Here is a 25,888-nt window from a genome sequence, read left to right on the forward strand (position 1 = left end):
CACAGCAATCAGATAAGAAGACGACAAAAAGGCATCCTAATTGGAAAGGAGGAAGTAAAACTCTCATTATTTCCAGATGACATGATACTGGACATAGAGAACCCTAAAGATTTCACTAAAAACTACTAGAACTGATGAAGGAATTCTGTAAAGTAGCAGGATACAAAATTAATATTCAGAAATCAGTTGCATTTTTATATACGCAATATAAACTATCAGAGAGGGAAACTAAGAAAACAAACCCATTTAAAATTACATCAAAAAAATAAAATACCTAGGAATAAATTTAAGCAAAGAAGTAAAAGACCTGTCCTCAGAAAATTATAAAACAACAAAGAAAGAAACTGAAGATAGAAATAAATGGAAGTATATACCATGCTAATAGAATAGGAAGAATTAACATTATTAAAATGTCCATACTCCCCTAACTGGTGGCTCAGCTGGTTGGAGCGGCATCCTGTACACCAAAAACGTTGCGGGTTTGATTCCTGGTCAGAATACATTCCTAGTTTGCCATTTGGATCACCAGTCGGGGCACATACAGGTGGCAATCAATCTGTTTCTCTCTCACGTCGATACTTTTCTCTCTCCCCCCCATCCCCCTCAAATCAATAAAGATATCCTTGGGTGAGGATTTAAAAAAAATTCCAGCCCGGCCAGCGTGGCTCAATGGTTGAGCGTCAACCTATGAAACAGGAGGTCACGGTTTGATTCCTGGTCAGGGCACATGCCCAGGTTGCAGGCTCAATCCCCAGTGTGGGTCATGCAGGAGGCAACCGATCAGTGATTCTTTCTCATCATTGATGTTTCTCTCTCTCTATCCCTCTCCCTTCTGATCTGAAATCAATAAAATATATTTAAAAAAAAAATTCCAACCCAGCCAATGTGGCCCATTGGTTGGGTGTCAATCCATGCACCAAGAGGTTACCAGTTCCATTTCCGGTCAGGACAAATCCCGGGGTTGGGGAATTGATCATTGATCCCTGGTGGGGGTATGTAAGAAGCAGCCAATCAATGTTTCCCCTCTCATTGATGTTTCTCTCTCTCTCTCTCTCTCTCTCTCTCTCTCTCTCTCTCTCTCTCTCTCTGTAAAAATCAATAAAAAAAATCTTAAAGAAAAAAGTCCATAATACCTAAAGGAATCTATAGATTCAATGCAATTCCTATCAAAATACCAATGGTGCAATCTACAGAACTAGAAAAAATCATCTAAAAATTTATGTGGAACCACAAAAGATCCAAATAGCCACAGCAATCTTGAGAAAGGAGAGCAAAGTTGGAGGTGTCACATTACCTGATATCAAACTACACTACAAGCTATGGTAATCAAAACAGACACATAGAACAATGGAACAGAACAGAGAGCCCGGAAATAAAACCACACTTACATGCCACTTAATATATGACACAGGAGGCAAGAACACACAATTCGGTAAAGACAGTCTATTCAACAAATGGAGCTGGGAAAAATGAACAGATATATGCAAAAAAACTGAAACTAAACCATCTGCTTACATTGCATACAAAAATAAACTCAAAATGGATTAAAGACTCAAATATAAGACTCAAAACCATAAAAGTCCTCAAAACCTAGAAGAAAATATAGGTAGTAAAATCTCAGACATTCCTTTGAGCCATATATTTTATGATATACCTCCTTGGGCAAAGGAAACCAAAGAAAAAATAAACAAATGGGACTATATCAAACTAAAAAGTTTGCACAGCAAAGGAAATCTTCAACAAAATGAAAAAACAATCTACTGAATGGGAAAAGATATTTGCCAATGATACATCCAATAAGGGGTTAATATCCAACATTTATAAAGAAGTAATACATCAAAAAACAACAACAATCCAATTAAAAAGTGGGCAGAGGCCCTGGCCAGTGTTGCTCAGTGAGTTGAGTGTCATCCCAGGCACCAAAATGTCACTGATTCAATTCCCGGTCAGGGCACATGCCCAGTTGCAAGGCTCGATCCCCAGTGGGGGCATGCAGGAGTCAGCAGATTGGTGTTTCTCTCTCACATCAAGTGGCCAAGATGAGTGGGTAAAAAAAACTGTGGTATATATCTATAATGGAATGTTACTCAGCCATAAAAAAGAATGAAATCTGCCCTGGCCGGTGTGGCTCAGTTGTTAAACATCATCCCGTGCATTGAAAAGTTGCCAGTTTGAATCCTAATAAGGGTACATGCCCGGGATGCAGGTTCAGGTTGCATATAGTAGGCAGTTGATGGATGTTTCTCTCTCACATTGATGTTTTTCTCTCTCTAAAAACCAATAAAACATAGTTTTATTTTTTAAAAAATAAAATCTTACCATTTGCAACAGCATGAATGGACCTAGAAGGTATTATGCTAAGTGAAATGTCAGACAAAGAAAGAAAAATACCATATGATCTCACTTATATGTGGAATCTATAGAGCAAAATGAATGAATAAAACAAAATAGAAAAAGACTGATAGACATAGAGAACAAACTCATGGTTTCCAGAGGGGTGGGAGAGTTAGGGGACTGGGTGAAAAGGGTGAACGTATTAAGAAATACAAATTAGTAGTCACAAAATAGTTACGGGGATGTCAAGTAGAGCATAGGAATGTAGCCAATAATATTGTAATAACTAGGTATGGTGCCAGGTATTCAAAATATTGGAACCACTATGTAAACCATATGATTGTCTAACCATCATTCTGAAACTAGCATACTGAATGTAAACTGTAATTGAAAAATAAAGTAAAAATAAAAAATAGAAGGCCCTAACTAAGTATGGAATTGATGCACTGGGTACCACTGGCTGCTCATACCACAAAAGAAGACAAGCAGTCACTGTTTCTCCTGATGGGAGAACACACCCCACCGGTGTATGAGCACTGCCCCAAACACCAAACCTGAATCTGATTCAGTCTATAGATTCAACTAGCAACTACCAGGATCACAGATATAGAGGATTGGAGAATGTGTTAAACACCACCACAGAGACAGATGCCCAGGCCATACCCCTTTACTACGGCCTCCTATCTACCTGAAGAATGTTTAGTGAATTACTCGTTTTTCCCATAGGGGAAAGTTGTTTTTTTTCCCCCATGGTGTTTCTTCTCTTCATGCTGATTATTTCCTTTTAAATTTCTAGTGAGCCTTAATTATCTACTCACATTTATAAATTGTCTTATTTTAATGGAAAAAGTGGATTCCTCTGCAATGCTAGCAGCCCATTTCTCCCCTGAATGACAGTGGTGTATGTTGCCAATGTACATTGATATCTCATAAACCCAGAATTTAAATATTTCCAAAAAACACATGATCATTTCAATAAATACAAAAAGAAAAGCATTTAACAAAATTCAACACCCCTTTATAATTAAAAGAAATCTTTTTTAAAAAATAATTCTTTATTGTTGTAAGTATTACATATGTCCCCCTTTTCCCATTGGCCCCCTAGCCCACCCCTGCCCCCCACCCCAGGCCCTCACCACCCCATTGTCTGTGGCCATGGGCCATGCATATATGCATACAAGGTCCTTGGTTAATTGGCTCCCACCCACCCACCCTCCCCCGCCTTCCCTCTGAGATTCCATACTCTGTTCCATGCTTCCATGTCTCTGCATCCACTCCATTCATCACTTTATTTTGTTACTTAGATTCCACATATGAGTGCAATCATGTGATACTTGTCTTTCTCTGACTGACTTATTTCACTTAGCATGATACTCTCCAGATCCCTCCATGCTGTCTCAAAGGGTAGGAGATTCTTCTTTTCTCTGCTGCATAGTATTCCATGGCATAAATGTACCACACCTTTGTTCTCTATTCATCTAATGATGGGCACTTGGGCTTAAAACAAAACTCTTAGCAAATTAAAAGTTGGGAACTCCTTCAAACTTACCAAGGGCATCTAGAAAAAAAAACACAGCCAATATCATACTCAGAGAGTGAGAGACCTAACATTTTCCCCATATGATTAGGAACAGGCAAGAATGTCTGCTTTCAATATATTACTCAACATTTGCATTAACACAAGAAAATAATAGTCAATAAAGAAGTAAAACTGCTATTTGCATGTTATATGTTTACCTAGAAAATATTAAGAAAAAAATGTTTCCAAAGATGAAACATACATATTAATTTGGATATCTGTACCTATGAACTCATGTCTATGTCTACATTTATATCTACATGTCCATGCCTAACCATTCTTAGCTACTGAAAACACTCCAAGCTCTGATTCCCTCTTTGCCTATAGAAAAGCTGGAGGAAAATCCTCCAGGGGACGTAGTATGTAGACAAATGCCAAATGTTGACCCACTTATCATCATTAAGCTGAGGAAAGTTTCCCAGATCCTTATCATCAAGAAATATCTTAATTTCTTCAAAGCACTCCACAAAGCGCTCAAGAACTTTGCCTCGGCTCAGCCATCTTACATTATTGTACATCAGCAGTCCACTGTAGGTGGAATCAACCTCCAGTAAAAGTGCCGAAAATTCTCACTTGTGAAGGGGGCGAGCAGCTATTAAATTAACTATTTTTGTAACAACTGACATTAAGTCGTTTAAGTCGGTGAATCCTGCCTTGGCACATAAAGCCTCCTGATGGATAATACAATGAAAAGGCACAATCGGATGTCCAATAGCTTCTGTAAACAATTTGACAAATCCGACTTTTTCCCCCACCATATTTGGTGCCCCATCTGTCTTCACTGACACAACTTTAGAGATATCAATGCTTAGGTCACGAAATGTTTGTATAACAACCTTACATATTTCGCTTCCTGATTTACTTGTTGACACTGATACTAACTTTATCAACTCTTCTCTCATTATGAGACCATCAGAATATCGACCAATAATGGCCAACTGAGCATGTGATGTGACATCAGTAGTTTCATCAAGAGAGATTGAAAAATATTTACACTTCCTTATGTCTCTCTTTAATTGATGTTGTACGTTTGTGTTCAGTCTCATTATTCGGTCTTTTATGATATTTCTACTGAGTGGAAACTCAGATATTCTCTTAATAATTGCATCTTTATTCTGCATATCGTGAAATAGAACTGGTGCACATCTTAAGAGAGTTTCTTTCATAAATTCTCCCTCACTGAGCGCTTTTCCATGCTGAGCTATAGAGTGAGCAATGCTCAAACTTGCAGATGTTAAATTTGTAGAGCCTTTCATAAATTTAAGGATGGAATTAGATTGGCTCTTATAAAGGTGTAGCTGCCTGGAAATGTATTCCTTCCTTTCATCCTCACTTTTTTCCAAGAGCTGGGAATGATTAGTTTCAAAATGTCTATTTATATTCCACGTTCTGCTTACTACCGTTTCAGTACATAGAACGCAAAATGACCTGCCATTTTTTTTTCTATGAAGCCATACATCTCGGTCCATGTCTCTTGAAAGGGTCAGCCACTGCTACTACCACTTCCTTTACTTAACCTTATTTTTTTATTTTTTGGGTTCTCCGTCAGGGGGGCAGTGACAGAAGATAGAATTATAGATAGCTTGTTAGGCCTGCAGGCAATTAGGGGTTAACTAGCCTAACTAACCACAAAATGGTGCATATAACTGTCTTTTAGGAAAGGGCAGGGTTAATAAGCAGAAATAGGGGTTAATAAGGATGCACAACAGTAATAGTGGTGAAATGGAGTCTGCACTAAGGAGCAAGATGGTGTTCCTTATGTGAATTAAAATGGCTGCCGCTATTTCTAATGGCGGGAAACGGCACCCATAGCATGCCACAAACCCTCGCCTCTCCCAGCCTCCCCCTCACTTATCTCAGTAATGATGGATTAGAAATCCATGACACCCCAGAACAGTAGATAATGGTTGCTGTGGTTAACTGTTATTTGGTTACTGGTAATGGCAGGGCCCCCAGAGATGCGTCCCCGGCTGCGTTCCGCTGCTCCCTGCTCTGCCGGCGGAAGTGAGGGCAAAGATCCCGGCTTAACCGGAAGTCCCAGAACTAGACGCTCTGTGCCGGACTTCTGTTGTTTTGGCCTACAGACCTCCGGCACAGAGTGTCTGATAGGGGAGTTAACTCCAAGACTCTAGTCGCAAATGTTTCATCCTCAGCATGCGGCCGCCTCAGCGGCCGCGTGTCATCAGAAATGGCTACGCGTGTCAGTGCTGACACGCGTGTCATAGGTTCGCCATCACTGGCCTAAACAAAGGAGCTCGCTCCCTCTTGCGCTTGCTTGCTCGCACTTGACTCCTGGCTTGCAGGGCTCTCGTTCTCCTACATTCACCCTGCTCTTCGACTACCTTCGTGCTAAACCCAGCTACAATGTGGAAGAGAAACTCTGGACACTGGTTTTGTTTCTGCCTTTACTGAACCCGCCGCTGCACATCTTCTAGGACTGAGTTAAGGGAAATGGAACTTTACAAACCCAGGGACATAATTCCACACAAATAGAAATCACTCTTCCTCCCATGCAGGTCTCAGAAAATTCTTTTTCTCAAGATAACATAAGGGCCCAACCCCAAGCACTCAGTGGGGAAAGGGATACCTCACGTTCACTGATAACAGTATCATCTGTGATCATATGGATGGACCCAGAGGGTATTATGCTAAGTGAGGCAAGTCAGACAGACAAAGACAAATGCCATATGATTTCACTTGAATGTGGAATCTAAAGAACAAAATAAATGAACCAACAAAACAGAAATAGACTCATAGATATAGAGAACGAACTCATGGTTGTCAGATGGGAGAGGGTTCAGGGGGCTGGGTGAAAAATATGAGGGAATTAAAAAGCACAAAGTGGGTGTCCCCTCCGTCCGAGGAGCGGCGGCGAGGGCAGCCTGCGGCCGGCACTGCCATGGCAGGCGCTGGTGCGAACGGCGGCGGACTGTGTCCGGACAAGCATTTCGGGGACTACCTCTTGAGCACGCACTTCTGGGGCCCAGTAACCAACGGGGGTCTCCATTGCCACCATCAGTGACATGAAAAGTCTGCGGAGATTATCAGTGGGCGGATGACGTTTGCCCTCTGCTGTTACTCTCCGATGTTCATGAGATTTGCCTGCAAGGTGCAGCCTCCCAACGGGCTCCCGTTCGTGCGGCCCCGCTCATCCAGGGCAGGTGGCTCATCAACCACAGGATGAGTAAGAAGGCATCAGCGTAGCCACGGGCCGGGAGGCTCTGCCCGCTGCTGAGCCACCGGCTCCGTCACCAGGGCGGTCCTGCAGAGGAAGCCCCTGAGCGCTGTGTTTACCGGCCCAACCACTTCCACCGGGACAGAGCCGCCGAGCTCCGGAGCCGCCGGGCTGCCGCCAGGTACTGGCTGCCCCTCCACCGCCAAGCGAGGAGTCACGCAGGCCGTCATCTCCGTGATTCCCAGCGATGCTTTCTTTGAAGCTGTGTTTGTTATCTGTTAGAATTTACTGCTCGAGCAACGGAAGAGAACAAGGTCTGTGACTCTTAGAAACTGAGTGCTCAGAACTCTTGTTCTGTCATGACCACGAGACAACTCAGTTGGCTACATCCTTAAGATCTCACCCCCAGGGTCTGAAAAGTATCATTTCCATGCAGTGTGTATTCTGAAATGCGGTAACTTAACAGCAATAAATGATTTAAATATTTTTCAAATGAAAAATAAAAAAAGCAGCACAAAAAGCAGTTAAAAAATAGTCACAGGGATGTCAAGTACAGCATAGGGAATAGTCAACAATATTGTAATAACTATGTATGGTGCCAGGTAAGTACTAGACTTATTGGGGTAATCACTTGGTAAGTTACATAAATGTCTAACCACTTATGCTTGCATACCTAAAACTAATAAAATATTGAATGTCAACTGTAATTGGAAATAATTGAAAAGTCTCAAAATTATAAGAATTGTTAATTCTAGGTAGCGGAATTAGGACTTTTTTTTTTTTATCTTTACTGGAGGATATGTCTATTGATGTTAGAGAGAGAGGAGGAAGGGAGAGAAAGAGGGACAGAGAAACATCTATGTGAGAAAGAAACATTGATTGATTGACTCCCGAACATGCCCCAACAAGGGATCGAACCTGCAATGTGCCCTAACCAGGAATTGAACCCTCAACCTTTAGGTGTACAGGATAACAGTCCAACCTACTGAGCCACCCAACCAGATAGGACTAACTTTTACTTTCTTGTTCATATATTTTGTATAGATTACTTTTAGAATCAGAACAGAGTACATAGTATTTAAAAATTAAGCAGAAGGAAAAGAGAAAGATCACCCAAGAATATTGCAATTCTTCAGGTGTCTGATGCTTTCTATTTACAGAAGGACCAAGCTAGAAGACAAACACAAAGAAGCAAACAGTGGGAAAGAGGCTTTGCCTAGATGGAACATTCAAAGTAATGGAAAGAAATATTTTCATCACAGTCAGTTTCAAACTGGTGGTAAATAGAAAAATTTTATATAAGAAACCCAAACTTGACATAAAATGTAAAAGACTGTAGAAAACACACCAACATACAAAGCTTCATTCTAGTTACAAAGGGAGGAAGAAAGACAAATCTATTATCTAGGGGAGTCACAGAAAATTCAAGCTTCATCTAATTCTCTAAAATGTTTATCTTACAGCAAAGATACAAACAGAAAGTGATCTTTTTAAAAAGGGAAAACAAACCTATTTAAATGTTTACATCTGAGCTTAGGTTAGAATTTTCCCTCAACTCAATTTTTTTCTCTTTCACTTTCTATTTTTATTTGGACCATATAATTAAAATACACACTATGCACCAGAAACTATTAATATCATCTGAACTCCCTTTCATTAATGTTTCATTACATGTTTACGTTCAGTTACTACCATGTTTACGTTCAGTTTACCCTTTCCACAGGCTTGCTGAGCTCTATCTATAAAAACAAATAAAATGCACCTGCATACAGGAGTCACATCTTTGTGTTGGACACTACATGCTATTCCCCTGTCTGAAAAGTCCCATCCACTGATCATCAACAAGCTTAATAGTTCATGACCAGGAAAATCCGCATTTATGCCATCTTAAAATATTCCTAGACAGCTTTCTGACCTAGTTCCCCAAATAGGTTATCAGCTCCCGACTGACAGGTGACAAAGTTTTGGGTATAAGGTGGGATATAGACAAACACTGAACTAGGTCCAGAAGAGGTTCCACACCAATATTTCCGAATATATATGGAATGCATTTACTCACCCAGTTCTCTTCTATTCTCCCAACATTGTATTTGTCATCCCCACCTGGGCAGGCACATTGCTTCATCTCAGCATAGAATTCCTGGAGAGCTGCTAAGGCATGGGAAGAAAGCTGGGGGACATCGTCATCTTCCAAGTCACTCATCTCACAGACCGTCTATGACCTGCAGATAAAAAGTAAAGGTGCTTCTTCTCATCAAATAACAATTTAAAAATGTTTATCTCACAGCAAAAATACAAACCTATTAAAATGAGATCAAACATCTACAGAGGTAGTCCATTGAATTACAGTTTAACAAATGCAGAGTTTTCCTTTAAAGGATTTCATTTTTTACAAATGAGATTTTCATAATTCCTTGCTGAAGAAAAATTTCACCATTAAGTATTTAAAGACATTTAAATTTCTTCTGGTAACCCAATGGCCATGTGCAAACATTTCACAATTATCTGTGTAACATCTTTTTTAAAAAAAATAAACCTTTATTGTTCAGATTATTACAATTGTTTCTTCTTTCCCTCCCCCTTATCTCCCCTCCAACCAGTTCCCACCCCCCACCTGCCCTTACCTCCCCCCCCGCTGTCCTTATCCATAGGTGTATGATTTTTAAAAAAATATATTTTATTGATTTTTTACAGAGAGGAAGGGAGAGGGATAGAGAGCTAGAAACATCGATGAGAGAGAAACATCGACCAGCTGCCTCCTGCACATCGCCCACCGGGGATGTGCCCGCAACCAATGTACATGCCCTTAACCGTAATCGAACCTGGGACCTTTCAGTCCACAGACCGATGCTCTATCCACTGAGCCAAACCGGTTTCAGCCATAGGTGTATGATTTTTGTCCAGTCTCTTCCCGTACCCCCCACACAGACAACCCTTTCCCCCTGAGAATTATCAATCCACTCCCATTCTATGCCTCTGATTCTATTATGTTCACCAGTTTATTCTGTTCCTCAGATTTTTAATACACTTGACTTTTAGATTCACTTGTTGATAGGTATGTATTTGTTGTTCATAATTTTTATCTTTACTTTTTTCTTCTTTTTCCTCTTTTTAAAGAATACCTTTCAGCATTTCATATAATACTGGTTTGGTGGTGATGAACTCCTTTAGCTTTTTCTTATCTGTGAAGCTCTTTATCTGCCCTTCAATTCTGAGTGATAACTTTGCTGGGTAGAGTAGTCTTGGTTGTAGGTTCTTGCTGTTCATCACTTTGAATATTTCTTGCCACTCCCTTCTGGCCTTCATAGTTTCTGTTGAGAAATCAGCTGACAATCGTATGGGTGCTCCCTTGTAGGTAACTGTTTTTCTCTTGCTGCTTGTAAGATTCTCTCTTTGTCTTTTGCCCTTGGTATTTTAATTATGATATGTCTTGGTGTGGTCCTCTTTGGATTCCTTTTGTTTGGGGTTCTGTGTGCTTCCTGGATTTGTAAGTCTATTTCTTTCACCAGGTGGGGGAAGTTTTCAGTCATTATTTCTTCATATAGGTTTTCAGCATCTTGCTCTCTCTCTTCTTCTGGCACCCCCATAATTCTGATGTTGGTACGCTTGAAGTTGTCCCAGAGGCTTCTTACACTATCTTCAACTTTCTGAATTCTCTTCTCTTCTTGCTTCTCTGGAGGAGTGTTCTTTGCCTCTTTGTATTCCAAATCTTGGACTTGATTCTTGCGTTCCTCTAGTCTGCTGTTGGGTATCTGTATAATATTTTTTATTTCAGTCAGTGTATGTTTAATTTCTAGTTGGTCCTTTTTCATATCCTCGAGGGTCTCATTAAATTTATCGGCCTTTTCCATGAAATTCTTGAAAAACCTTATAACCGTGGTTTTGAACTCTATGTCCATTCGTTTGTTCTCCTCCATTTCTTTCATTTGAGATCTGTTTCCTTGCCTACTCATTTTTGCTGCTTCCCTGAGTTGGTAGGGTAGCTTTGTGTACTAGGTGTCCTATTGGTTCCACGGGTCAGCCTCCCAGTTACCTGAGGTGGACACTCTTGTTGCACCCCTTTGTGGACTGTGTGTACAGCCTTGTTGTAGTTAAGTCTTGATTGTTGTTGGTGTCACTGGGAGGAATTGACCTCCAGGCCAATTAGCTGTGAGGACCCGCTTTGTCTATAAAGGAAGAAATGCTGTGCTGGAGACACGTTTATGGGGCGGGACTTGTTCCAGTAGGGCTTTGGCGCTCACTGAGTCTGCCTCTTGAATGTGTCCCTTATGAGAGTGGTTGAAATCTGGTGACGTTTCACACCAATCACTAGATACCCTAGTTTCTGGATCTCCAATGGGGTGCAGGTCAGCTACTGTCTGAGGCCACCCAGCAGGAGTTACAGCAGGAACTACAGTTTTCTCCTTTTTGCTTGGGCTTTGGCGGTTAATTTGGTTAAGCTTCCACAGAACAGGCCATTTATATGCAAAAGCCACTGTGTGGAGCCTGGGCAGTTTAGTAGAATGTGCGGGGCGGGGTCTCAGGGCGTCACTAGGCTAGGGCGTGACAAATGGCGATGGCTGCTGTCAGCCGTCTCTGCCTTTCCACGTTTCCAAGTCCCCGCGTGCCACGCTCCAGCGCAGTAAACAATGATTGCTGGGCGCACCTTTGCAAAAAAGGCACTCTCACTTTCCGACCCGATGGCCGAGAGTCCAGCTTCTCCCCATAGGCATCTGGGTCCCCCGCGTGTCCCCAGACACTGGATTTCAGAGTGACCAGGAGCATGTCTCCCTTCGGGTTAAAAAAAAGCCGCGTTCCCAGTGGCCCGCCACCAGCCCAATTCTCGCGCCTCCGTAGCTCAGCTTTTCAGCGTTTGTTCTTTCTTTTTCCTTCTTAGTTGTAAATCAACCACTCCGCCAGCTTTCCCGTGGTTCTGGGTGGTAGACGTTTTGTCTTTTAGTTGTATTTTTGAGATTGTTGTGTGCGGCGGCAGTTTAGTTGTTTAACTTTGCTGCCATCTTCATTCCTCCCCACTTTGTAACATCTTTTTGTACTTGAAAATCACTGTTTAGGTTACCTAAGGCTCCTTAGTGTTATAGGACTGATCTTAAAAAAAGAAAAAAAAGAAAAGGGCATATAAAGAAATATGAAAGGGACAAGTAGGAGAAAGAGAAGAAAAGTAAAACATAGGGAGGGAGAAAATTTTGGTGTTTTTGTACGAACTGATGACCAGGCACAATTACTTCTTGGGATACCACTCAGAAAGCTGCAAAATTAAGGCATAGTCCTGAAGACAATCATGTCTGCCCAAGACCCCTGACAACTGCAAGTTCAGGGGCTTCCCAAACCAGCCTTATGTTCAGTAATTTGCTAGAAAGCCTCACAGAACTCACTAAGGGCAATTATACTCAGTTATTACAGGGAAAGGGTACAAATTAGAGCCAGTCAAGAAAGAGTGCACAGAGTCCCAGACAGGAAGCTTCCACGGGAGGTACTACAATCCCAGCACCCATGTGTGAGTGTCAGTGTCTAGTGTGTATTGAGGCTTCCTGGCATTCCCATGAAGGACTGAGTTACTGTCCACCTGGTTGAAGTCAGTCCCCAGCTCCTGTCTCCAGGGTAGGCTGATATGGCCTACGGCCCCTCACGAATAACAGACATTCCTATCACTTGGGAAAGGGTTTGTTTACCTCCATGTGGGTCAAATTCCTTATTACACAGGAACCAACCACATTTATAAATCACTAGAGGCCTGGTGCATGAATTCATGCATGGGTGGGGTCCAGCTGACCCACCCCGATCAGGGTTGATCAGGCCAGGCCAGCCGGGGAAAGGGGATATGGGAGGTTGGCCGGCCAGTCCCGCCCCCAATTGAGGTGGGGTGGGGGGCTGGCTGGGGGGAGGTGCCACAGGCGGCTGGCTGGCCGGCCCCGCCTCCTGGTGGAACTCCCAGTCAAGGGGACAATTTGCATATTAGCCTTTTATTATATAGGAAGTTATTCTGAGCACAAAAACAGCACCCTATTTGTTTTTTAAAACATTGTTTCTAAATTTTACAGCAAGTGCCCTAGTGGGTTTGGCTCAGTGGATGGAGTTTCAGCCTGCGGACTGAAGGGTCCCGGGTTCAATTCCGGTCAAGGGCACATGCCTGGGTTGTGAGATCGATCCCCATTAGGGAGCGTGCAGGAGGCAGCCAATCAATGTTTCTCTCACATCGTCGATGCTTCTATCTCTCACTCCCTCTCTGAAATCAATACAACTATACTTAAACAGATAAAAAATTTTAAAAAATAAATGTTATAGCAAGTGATGTTTTGAAAGTCAGCAAAAATTACTCAAGATATTTGTCATGTTGCTCCCTTCCTATGCCAAGACCTAAGTCAGTATATCCAATCTTGGCCTCAGGCACAAACCACCAAAGGCAACAGAAAAATCAAGACTCTAATAGGAGAAATTCCCCAAGCCTCGGAGTATCCAAAAGATGCAAAGTAGCCATTTAAAATGAGAAATGGCCCAACCACTGTGGCTCTGGTTTAGTGTCAACCTATGAACCAGGAAGTCACTGATTAATTTCTAGTCAGGGCACATGCCTGGGTTTCAGGCTTAATCCATAGTGTGGGGTGTGCAGGAGGCAACCAATCAATGATTTTCTCTCATCATTGATATTTCTATCTCTCCCTTTCCCTTCCTTTCTGAAATCAATAAAAATATATTTAGAAAACAAACAATCAAAATACCAGGTGACTTCAAGTACAAAACAAACAATTCTAAAGAGCAATTTAAGAAAACTGTCTCTCATGGTTGTAAAAATAATTAAATTTAGCTATTCCTGATGTGGCTTCAGAGTCACCCCATACATCAAAATGTTGGTTCAGAGTCACCCCATACATCAAAATGTTGCCAGTTCAATTCCTGATTAGGGCACATGTCCAGGTTGCAGGCTCCATCCCCAGTTGAGAAATGGGGGAAGGGGGCAAGAAATCAGTGTTTCTCACATCAATGTTTCTCTCTCTGTCTCTCTCTCTCTCTCTAGAATCAATGAAAAACATATCCTCGGGGAGGATTTTAAAAAAAAGTTTAGCCCAGCCAGAGTGGCTCAGTGGTTGAGTGTCAACCTATGAACCAGGAGGTCACAGTTCAATTTCCAGTCAAGGCATATGCCAGGGTTGCGGCCTCAATCCTCAGTAGGGACCGTGCAGGAGGCAGCCAATCAATGATTCTCTCTCATCACTGATGTTTCCATCTGTCCCTTTCTCCCTTCCTCTCTGAAATCAATAAAAATATATAAAATAAATTAAAATAATGTTTATTTTAAAGCTGATCAAATCCATTCATTTAATCATCGTTCCCTGAGGCACTACTTTGTACTAAGCACTGTCTTGGTGATGAGAATCAAAGTCTCTGTCTCTTGGAACTCACATTCTAGTGAGACAATAAAAGACCACAAAAAATAAAAATATATGCTAGATAATGATAAGATCAATGGAAGAACATCTGGAGTATAGGGGCTGCAACATTAGCAATCATAGTCTGTTTCCTACATCACTGAATTGAGTTCAAGACGGCATCACTGGGAGAACCAAGATGGTGGTGTAGGTAAACACCACTATGTGCCACCTCCCACAACCACATCAAAATTACAACTAAATTGCAGAGCCACCATCGTTCAGAATGGCCTGAAAGCTGGCTGAATGGAAGTTCTACAAATAGAGAAGTAAAGTAGCATGTACACTGTGACAGGAGAGGTGGAGGCACAGAAGGGAGGGGGATCATCTCTGTGGAGGCTGCCCAGGAGGAGTAAGGGGTCCCAGACCCACACCATCCCCCCAGCCCAGGGTTCTAGGGCTGGGAAGAGAAGTCTCCATAACTTCAGGCTGTAAAAACCAGCGGGGATTGTGGCTGAGTGACTGGGAGGCTGCTGGAGACTAGGAGTTCCTTTTAAAGGGCTGGCACAAAATCTTACTCAGACTCGACCCCTCTGAGCTCCAGCACCAGACAGCTTTGGGGGACCCAGACACATACGCAGAGGAACTGGATTATCTGGCATTAAAGCAAGAACTTGGAAGAGGCTTTCTCCCAGACAGGGGTGCTCCCGGGGATCATTGTTCCTATGCTGGGAGCTCCCCTGTTGCAGAGCTGACTGGCAGGGGCCATATCCGAGTCTCCATCAGCCTGGCTCACACTCTTTGCCCTGAGACCTCACACCATCCACTTTGCAGCCCCACCCAAGCTGTTTGCAGCAGTTTTTCCATATGAATGGTCTGTGCTGGCTCTGGCTTCAGACTCTGCTAAAATCTTTAACACAAACTACAGCTGGTGTCAGCATGCCCAAACCTATCAATAAAAGCCCCCAAACTGGCACTAGCACCAGCCTGCCTTGCTTCACAGCTGGGCCTCGCCTGGGCATGTCCAAGCCCAATACAACTAGCAGCCATCTGCAGATCCCTCTGTAGCTCCTGCCGGGTGGCCCCGGGCAGTGGCTGACTTTGCATCTCCCTGGAGGGCCTAGAGCCAGTGTACCCGGTGGACAGCTTCAGACCATAGCAGATTACAACTCTACACATCCACAAGTGACACACTCAAGGGGCAGACTCAGTGAACACCAAAGCCCCACTGAAGGAAGTCCTGCTCCATAGAGGTTTTTCCTGACAGCAGCTCTCCCACTGTAGTCGTAGCTGGTCCTCACAGCCAATTGGCCTGGAGGTCAATTCCTCCCAGTGACACCAAGAGACGTCAAGGCTCAACTACATGACTGTGCACACAGGGGCACACCTACAGTGCCCAGCTCAGGTGCCTGGGGAGGCTGAGCCACTATGCTCTAAGGACACCTACTACATAAGGCCACTCTACCAATTCCAGAAGACATAGCAGCTCTACTTAATACCTAAAAACAAGCAAAGGGAATCCACCAAAATGCAGAGACAAAGAAACACGTCATAAATGAAAAAATGGAAGAAAGCAAACTACTGGATACAGAGTTCAACACCATGGTTATAACATAAGGTTACTCAAGGATCTTCATGTGAGCTTCAAGGGACTTAGTGAGACTTTCATGAAAAAGGACCAGTCAGATATTAAACATACACTAACTGAAATAAAGAAGAATTTACAAGGATTCAACAGTAAAGGATTCTGAGAATGAAGTCAATGATTTAGAATATGAGGAAGCAAAAAACACCCAATCAGAAGAGCAAAAAGAAAGGATCCAGGGGGGTTGGGGCATGCGTGGGGAGGGGTTTGGGATGGGAATGGGGGGGATGAGGACAAATATGTTTTACCTTAATCAATAAAGTAATTAAAAAAGAAAGGATCCAAAAATATGAAGATAGTGTAAGGAGCCTCTGGGACAACTTCAAGCAACCACATTTGCATTATTGGGTGCTAGAAGGAGAAGAGAGAGAGCAAGATACTGAAAACCTATTTGAAGAAATAATGACAGAAATCTTTCCTTACCTGGTGAAAGAAATAGACTTACAAGTCCATGAAGCACAGAGTCCCAACCAAGATGAACCCAAAGAGGCCCACACCAAGACACATCATAATTAAAATGCCAAGGGTTAAAGACAAAGAGAGACTCTTAAAAGCAGCAAGAGAAAAGCAGTTACCTACATATGACTGTCAGCTGATTTCTCAACAGAAACTTTGCAGGCCAGAAGGGAGTGGCAAGAAATATTCAAAGTGATGAATACTAAGGACCTACAACCAAGATTACTCTACTCAGAAAAGATATCATTTAGAATGGAAGGTCAAATAAAGAGCTTCAAAGACAAGAAAAAGCTAAAGGAGTTCATCCCCACCAAACCAGCCGTACATGAAATGTTGAAGAGTATTTTTTTAAGAGGAAGAGGAAAAAGAAGAAAAATGTAAAAAATATGAAGAATAAAATGGCAATACATATCTGTCAATAATTGAATCTATTAATCAAAATAATCTAACAAGAAATCTAATGAACAAAATAAACTGGTGAATAAAATAGAACCAGAGTCATGGAAACATGGAAAAGAATGATGAATCTCAGGGAAGGGGGGATGAGAAAAGGAAGAGAAAAACCAAAGATCTTGCCTATGGACACAGACAATAGGGTGGTAAAGGCCTGGGGCGGGAGGAACTGGGTGGAGGGGGAGAAAAGAGGGACATCTGTAAAACTCTCAACAATACAGGTTTAAATTTTTTTTTTAAAGAGTATATCACTAGTTAAGTGGGGGAAATTGAAATGCTGATATAATACACATCACTAAAGTTTAAATTAAATGAACTTTAGTTTTAATGTGCTAATTGTTTTACTTGTCACTAATTTATCACATCTTTAGCAGTAGTAAAATTCTAAGTAGATTTGTGAAACTGCTGTAAAAGAGATTTTCATGTACAAAAGAGTTGAGAAGTGCTGTGTTATATTATTGAACTGACAGTGAGCCTTATGTGGCACTCACCGAAGAATCAGGCAAGGTTTGTCCAGGGGAATATTTGGCAAAGTCTGGAAATATTTTTTGGTTATCAAAACTAGGGAGGGTCCTTCTGGCATCTAGTGGGTCAGGGAAGCTGGTCAACTCCATACAATTGACAGGACAACCCTCCACAAAAAAGAACTATGTGACCAGAAATGTCAACAGTGCTAGGGGGTTAAAAAACTGCTCTACTATGATGATGTGGTGAGTCTGCATTTAGAGCCATGGATCAGAGTAAAGAGCATGTGTGGATGGAGGATAAAGTGAGGCCACAGCGGGTTTACTTTCACCTTGAGGGAGAAGATTGCAGAAGGAAAAGCATGAAGGTGATGGAACAGCATGGTAAAGTAATGGGCACAACCATGTACAGCCTAAACAGGGGTGAGGAGGATCCTAATGGTCTGTATGGTCACTTTCTATTTCTTTACACAGCATCTGACGAATGTGGTCTACAGCAATGTGTAAAATTCTTCAATTTCCTCTATGATCTTTGCTTAAAGCAAGGCCCACTCTCCCATCCCCCACTGCATAATTGTACAGGCTCCCACCCTGGCCGGTTTGGTTCATTGGTTAGAGCGTCACCCGCAGACCAAAGGGTCGTGGGGTCGATCTCAGATCAAGGGCAGGTACCTGGGTTGCAGGTTGGATCTGCCCTGCAGTAGGCAATCAATGGGTGTGTCTCTCTCACATCAATGTTTCTCATTCTCTCAATCTCTCTCCTCCCTCCTCCCACTCTCTAAAAATCAATGGAAAAAATATCCTCTGGTAAACAACCAAAATGGCAGCATAGTAAACACCTGCACTTGCTGCCTCTCACAACCACATCAAAACTACAACTAAGAGACAAAACAAATATTACCCAGAACCACCAGAGGAAACCTGGCTAAGTGGAAGTTCTACAACTAGTAGGAAAGAAAAAAACGCGTGCCTCCACACCTTCTCACCTCCACACCTCCTACCCATTGAGATGGGTAGGAGGTGTGGAGGTGAGAAGGTGTGGAGGCACGCGTGAAACGGGCTGGGAACTTGGTGCACTGTTGTCTTTCTCTATCGGGAGGGAGATACAAGCTCCCAATTGCTCTGAACTCTAGTTCCAGGCAAGACTCTGGGGACCCAGACTCATATGGGGAGAAACTGGACTGTCTGGCATCAGGCCGGAACACGAGGGTGGCTTTCTCTCAGAGGTGCTCGCAGCGATCATTGTTCCTGCAAGGAACAATGGGATGCAGAGATGTGTGGACCTCTCCAGGGCAGGGCTGACTGGCAGCCACTGCTGTTTGCTCTGCCCTGGTGATTCCCTGAGACCACGCTCCACCCAATTTACAACCCTACCCAAGCTGTGCGCAGCGACTTTTGCATATGAATGGCCTGTCCTTTTGCAACCTAAAACCTAACAAATTGCAGCTGGGTCAGAGAGCTCCAAAGCTTCCAAAAGGAGACCTAAGGCCCTTCAGCGGCAGCTTGCATTGCTTCACAGCTGGGCCTCGACTGGGCACCTCCAAACCCCAAACAAAGAGGAGGAATTTGCAGATCTCTCCGTAGCTCCTGCTGGGTGGCCTCAGGCAGTGGCTGACTTTACACCTCCTTGAAGATACAAGAGCCAGTGTACCCAGTAGTCAGAGTGAGACCATCCAGATTACAACTCTTCACATCCATAAGCGATAACACTCAAGGGGCAGACTCAGTGAGCACCAAAGTCCTGCCCCATAAAGGTGTCTCCAGTACAGCAGTTCTCCCATCGTAGACACAGCTGGTCACCACAGCCAATTGACCTGGAGGTCAATTCCTCCCACTGATACCAACAACAATCAAGACTTAACTACAACAACACTGTGCACACAGCCCACAAAGGGGTGCACCAAGCGTGTCCACCTCAGGTAACTGGGGAGGCTGAGCCACTGAGCCCTTTAGGACACCTAGCACACAAAGCCACTCTATCAACTCAGGGAAGCAGCCAAAATGCGGAGACAAAGAAACAGGTCACAAATGAAAGAAATGGAGGAAAGCAAACGACTGGATATAGAGTTCAAAATCACGGTTATAAGATTACTCAAGAATCTTCTAGAAACTACCGAGAAATTTAGTGAGACCCTCAAGGATATGAAAAAGGACCAACTAGAAATTAAGCATACACTGACTGAAATAAAGAATAATATACAGAGATCCAACAGCAGACTAGAGAATCCCAAGAATCAAGTCAAAGATTTGAAATACGAAGAAGCAAAAAACACCCAACCAGAAAAACAAAAAGAAAAAAGAATCAAAATATGAAGATAGTTTAAGGAGCCTCTGGGACAACTTCAAGCGTACCAACATCTGAATTATGGGGGTGCCAGAAGAAGAGAGAGAGCAAGATACTGAAAACCTATTTGAAGAAATAATGACAGAAAACTTCCCCCACCTGGTGAAAGAAATAGACTTACAGGTTCAGGAAGCGCAGAGAACCCCAAACAAGAGGAACCCAAAGAGGACCACACCAAGACACATCATAATTAAAATGCCAAGGGTGAAAGACAAAGAGAGAATCTTACAAGCAGCAAGAGAAAAAGTTAGTTACCTACAAGGGAGTACCCATACGCTGATTTCTCAACAGAAACTATGCAGGCCAGACAGAAGTGGCAAGAAATATTCAAAGTGATGAACAGCAAGAACCTACAACCAAGATTACTCTACCCAGCAAAGCTATCATTCAGAATTGAAGGTCAGATAAAGAGCTTCACAGATAAGAAAAAGCTAAAGGAGTTCATCATCACCAAACCAGGATTACATGAAATGCTGAAGGGTATTCTTTAAGAAGAGGAAGAAGAAGGAAAAAAGATAAAAAATATGAACAACTAAGTGGCAACAAATACATATCTATTAACAAGTGAATCTAAAAATCAAGTGAATAAAAAGTCTGATGAACAGAATTAACTGGTGAATATAATAGAATCAGGGGCATAGAAAGGGAGTGGACTGACAATTGTGTGTGTGGGGGGGGGGGGGAAAGGGTGTGGGGGTGCGGGAAGAGACTGGGCAAAAATCGTTCACCTATGGATGAGGACAGAGGGGGCGGGGAGGGTAAGGGCAGAGGGTGGGGTGGGGAGCCATGGGGGGAAAAAGAGGAACAACTGTAATAATCTGAACAATAAAGGTTTATTCAAAGAGAAAAAAAGTCCTCTGGTGAGGATTAACAACAACAAAACTTTCCACCTTCTCTGCAAGTGATTCTGGAAGGCAGTGGGTGCAGGGGGCAGAGCGTTAACCGGGTTCTTCCCAGATGTCCTGTCTCCTACAGAGCGCCCTCCTCCAACCAGCCCTGGAAGAACCCGCCGTTCACTCCTTCCCGTCTCCGGTGAGGGCACTCACCGCCTCCGGAAGCCGCACTCACGCTGGTAAACTGACATGAGGCACAACTTCCGTCCTGTGAAACACGACCAGAACGTCCGGTCCGGTCCTCTGCACCGTCTACCCGCCTGCCGCCCCTCCGGGACCCTCTTCCCGGACCCAGCCCGGACGACCCACCGCACAACCTCCGACGGCACAGACTTCGCGGCCGCCGCCCGGACTGCCCGGCCTCCCAACCCGCACCCGGAAGTCGGGAGCAGTACCACCACTCGAGTCCACTTACCGCCGCGCGGCACAGGGACCGGGAGCCGGTGCGGGGAGGGCGAGGTCCGCCGCGGCGCCGCGCCTGCGCACACCACTGCCCCGGCGCGCCAGGCCCTGCGCTAGCAGTGCGCAGGCGCAGGCTCCGGAGGCGCGCCGTCCGCCTGGGAGGTGGCAGTCCAATGAAAACTCACGGTTTTTCTAGCCAAACCAGGAACCTGCTTGTTCTTGGGTGGGTGTACATTTCACAAGCACCTGTCAGGGAGGACTTCGTTGGTCTGTCTACTCAGTCTCCCAATAGAAAAGTCCAGACGTGCGAGGCCTTCCAATGTTATAAGCTTGGAAAAGCGTTTTTTGAGTCCCCACTGTGATCCATTTCCGCCCCAAACTCAGCGAGGTCACCAGGTGCAGCCACGCGCCTTTCCCACTGGCGGTGACGGCGGCAACGTCCAGCCCGTGAGCAAACGAGATCGAAGCCGTGTTCACGCTGAAACACGGCGAGCTACTGATTTGGCAGCAGCATTTCTCTACGGGAATAACTCCAAATGCGGGAGACTTGGCGACCTCAGAACCTTCCGGATTGAGGGCGTTCCTTCAGTATGGACACCTCCAGCAAAGTGCCTGGCACACAGGCACGCGTTAAACCTGGCAATATCAAACCATAAGTGATACACTCATTTCCCATTCAAGAAGGCATTCAACCTGCATTATGTTCCTGCTTTTCCTTCATTTTTTTTTAAACCAACTTTATTATCGTGCTGTTTTATATATTCTGCAGAATCGCCTTAAGTCGTTTCTGGCGTAAGTTGAGGATATAAATAAATGACTCAGCTGTCAAATAACAGTAGTATATAAAACAAGTTTACAACTTGGGGAGTACCATAATTTCAATTATAAATACCATTTCCTGGTCTATGGCAACCCATGCTTTCCGTTTTTGTTTTTCCTTGCTTTACTTTTGACTTTGATGGTTTTTAAGTGATGACAAGTCAATTACACCAAGTATTTCAAAATCAGGTGTAACTTAGCAAAAGAGCAGGAAAGAAAATATATAGAACAATCCAAAAATCAATAACATGAACCAAGAAGCAAGAACCAACTTTATGGCAGTATACTTTTTTAACAGCGGTGTAGCATTCCATACATTGGAGACCGTCTTGGCCTATAATTTAAAAACCAGGTTAAAGCAATTTTTGGTTTGAAATAGGTATTTTTAAACTTTAACAGTTTCAATTGTTTTCATAGCATGTGAGATGCAATAGTTACCTTCATGTAGTGTGTATTATGATGTTATTTTTTATTATTAAGGTGATCAGGAAGTCAGGAAGTTCAGTTATACCTCCACCACCAGTGCTGAGCCAATCTGTTCACAGTAACACAGGAAGATGAATTTTCCTGGTGAAACATTTGCACTGTAATTTAATGGTTCTTACAAATCATAAAAAATTTAAAATATCAAAGGCAATATGATTCTCACTGAAGTAAAGGGAAAATCGCTTAAGTTAAACTGGACTTGAAAAGATGCTTTCAAATCTGATTTGATTCAGGAATTATTCCGTTTGTGTATTTATAAGTGATTTCTGTCCATCATGCTACTCTTCAGAAAAGGTGCATAAAAGAAATGAAGATTACTCTGTAAAGATCTAAGATGAAGCCAGACTCAATTTTCATTTTTTAAAAAGAAACCCACACCTGAAACCGTATGTTCATGTTGACCAATGTCATGCCAATCAATTTAATTTTAAAAAGTACTAATTACCTACAATTACAAGGTCAGATTCAAGTGTTTTTCTTCCATTCTTCAAGTGCTTTGTCATCAAATTACTCAAATTAACCTAAATTGCAAAGGGTGTTCCCATATTCTAGACCTATTGATGTTTTGAGTCTATTCCATAAACTGAGGAAATCTGACATCTAGAGTACTGTAGTAAAGCTCTTAACTTCACACAAGATATAAACTTGTTTTACTTCTCCAATTTATTTGACTTATAGAGTGATACATGAAACTGCCTTTGGAAATCAATGTTAGGGTTTTTGTAGTTGTTGTAGGATTGATATGAGCGTATTCAGCAGAAATACCCTTAAGTAGATCAATTTTCTTGTTTAAGAAAGAAAATACAGTGAATTCTCTCACAATAGCACCATAGTGGCTGTGGCAGGGGCTATACAGTCATGTTGTATGTGAAGACATCACAGTATTTAAAAATTAATGACTATCAGGTATTAAACTTTGTGTAAAGACACACTTATCTAATGGAACAAACTATTCTTAGAAAGAATTTTTAAATGTAATAGAATTTATTGAGTATCTACTATATTTTATCAACCAGCGTGTTTTAAATATTTTCTTTGGGAGAATAATTTACATGGAAAGAATTCAATAGGGAAATTATTTATGTGCTAGAATTTAGACAGTATACTGTCATTAGGACAGTATGGAATGTCCCAGCGAAAGATTTTCTCATAAATTTCAAATACGCCCTTTTACTTCCACTTAGTTTTAAAAGAAAGTAAAACTGAACCACCATTTGAGATTACAAAGAATTCATATTGACCCAATCTAAGATCCTCATGTTTACAAAATAAAATGATGCATAATCTAATCAACACACCAAGGCATCATTTGTAAGCCAGTCAATATAAAACAACTGTATGTTTAGAGAGCACAATTATTTTAAAGATGTCTTTTAAAAGACAATACCAAATTTTTATATTTGGGACCTTTAAAATCATCTTTGGCTCTCTCAAATACCAGGTGACTATTCGCCTGTGTCCCCAGGTCTTGCCCTCAATAATTAAAGAGGGAAAATGAAAACTCAATACAACTCTGCTTAGTCCTCTTAAACCTAAATTTTCTATATCCACTCTTGGAGTAAAATCAAATCTCAATAACCTAAGAAATAGCATTATGAATAAATTAATATTCAAAACAAAATCAAGTTTAAAATAAATATATTTTCAAAACACATTTTCTTTAAAAAATTAACTTTTCACCCTATGTAGCTCAGTGGTTAGAATGTCAGCCCACGGACTGAATGGTCTTGGGTTTGATTCCTGGTCACGAACAAGTACCTTGGTTGCAGGTTTGATCCCCACCCCCCACTCAGAGTGCTTATGGTAGACAACCAATCGATCTCTCTCTCTCTCTCTCACACACACACACACACACACACACACACACACACACACACACGTCAATGTCTCTCTCCCTCCCCCCTCTCTTTCCTCCTACCTCCCTTCCAACTCTGTCTGAAAATCAATAGAAAAAAATATCCTGGGGTGAGGATTTTTTTAAAAAAATTAACTTTTCAGTGCATATATTTACAAGATTTAAGATTAGGCAAAGAGTGAAAGTCTGACACAGCAGAACGGCAGTTTTTCACTTTCCCTGAAAGGCCTTAAAAAGAATGACCCAAACCACTAAAAAGATTTACTACAAATACGCCCCCAACGCCAATGATTTAATTGATAACTCTGACATTGCTTCTAAGACTAAGCTGAAATAAAAATAAATGCATTGAATAAATTTAGAATGTAAACGTTTTCTTTCTGAATCCTGAATATTCTATTAGGGCTGGGTGTTCTCACAGAAGGTAATGCAAATCTTATCTATACAGATATATTATCATCATGTTTTTTTATTTTAAATTATGACTGTATAATGTCCCCAGTGTCAGTCATTCTATGATAGTAAACGAACTAGCACCATTTCAGTTTCATAAAAGTCTAAATACCCACGAACAAATCACACACAGTCAAAACAAAAATGTAATAAAAATATTTAGTTAAATGACACATAACTCCCATTTATAGATTTAAAAATACAAATAAAATTTTGATATTCAGCCTTTAACTGGCTCAATACATAGCCCTGATTTATTTCCTAAAATCCTATTATAGCATCTTTTGAAAAATGAAATGCAACTTTATACCTTATACCTTCATTAGTAATGTTAATAGAGGTAAATATTTAAGCCGTATACTTGTCCCTGGGTCTCTCAAAAAAAACTGAAAAGTCTTAGCATAAGTTTAAATGTTTAATATTTATAAATTTAAAAAATTTTACACATGCTGAATGGTAGCAATGCTAACACTTTGTGACGATTAAACCACAAACTCACTGCATGAGACTCTGTTCAGAGAGCCGAATCGCAACACCAGTATTTGCAATCTGCCATAATTTTATGTGGTAGATGACACACCACAAAGCCTAGGCTCAGAACACTCTTGAGGCCAGGTCCATGTTAGATACATAGTACAGGTGCAGTATTTAATTTCAGGCTAATGAAGTTAGCTAATAGTACATACCTGACAGCTCCTAATAGCTGAGACCCAAGTGTATAGACTGAAAAGGAGAAAACCTCTCCACTGCCGGGAAGGCCTAGCAATAGGTGAGGAGCAAACCCCAGGGGGGTGAGGACAAACACGTGTGCATGTAGCTCAGTCTTCAGACTTAGATATGGAGGTAAAGGTCAGAAACAGATCACTCCACCAGTCCTCTAGAGCAGAATGGATCCTCATCATTAACTACGTGTCTTTACCTGAACCAAATATATTCTTTGGCTAAATATGTCATGAGTCTCCATTATAATCGATCAGAATTACATATAAATTAAAATGTTTAAAGTTCAACTTGAATCACGGCACTTCATATCAATTTGAGCTCAGAAAATAAACCTAATTTGGACTTTTTTTATTTTAGAAAATCAGTGTTTTCAGAACATAGTTATTACCAAGTCAGAGGATATCCGCTTATATTTTAAAATAATTTAAAGCATTATATCCTCA

The 25,888-nt window shown here is 42.0% G+C and overlaps 1 protein-coding gene across 4 annotated transcripts in view; it reads right to left on the minus strand.

Annotated features, from left to right (window-relative positions):
• The window catches only part of EEF1AKMT1 (EEF1A lysine methyltransferase 1), a 37,711-nt gene extending 16,481 nt beyond the window's left edge, over positions 1-21,230 (minus strand). The window contains exons 1-3 of one of the 4 annotated variants that reach the window (XM_079773678.1): positions 21,017-21,034; positions 20,861-20,915; positions 9,148-9,310 (exon numbers count right to left, since the gene is read on the minus strand). In XM_079773678.1, the coding sequence (XP_079629804.1) occupies positions 9,148-9,291 (144 nt within the window). In that variant the 5' untranslated portion in view covers positions 9,292-9,310; positions 20,861-20,915; positions 21,017-21,034. The other 3 variants (XM_079773676.1, XM_079773677.1, XM_079773675.1) reach the window with 3 other exon arrangements.
• Between the last annotated feature and the right edge of the window lie 4,658 nt (positions 21,231-25,888).

The sequence above is a fragment of the Cnephaeus nilssonii genome (assembly GCF_951640355.1).
Source record: "Cnephaeus nilssonii genome assembly, chromosome: 6".
Taxonomy (NCBI): domain Eukaryota; kingdom Metazoa; phylum Chordata; class Mammalia; order Chiroptera; family Vespertilionidae; genus Cnephaeus; species Cnephaeus nilssonii.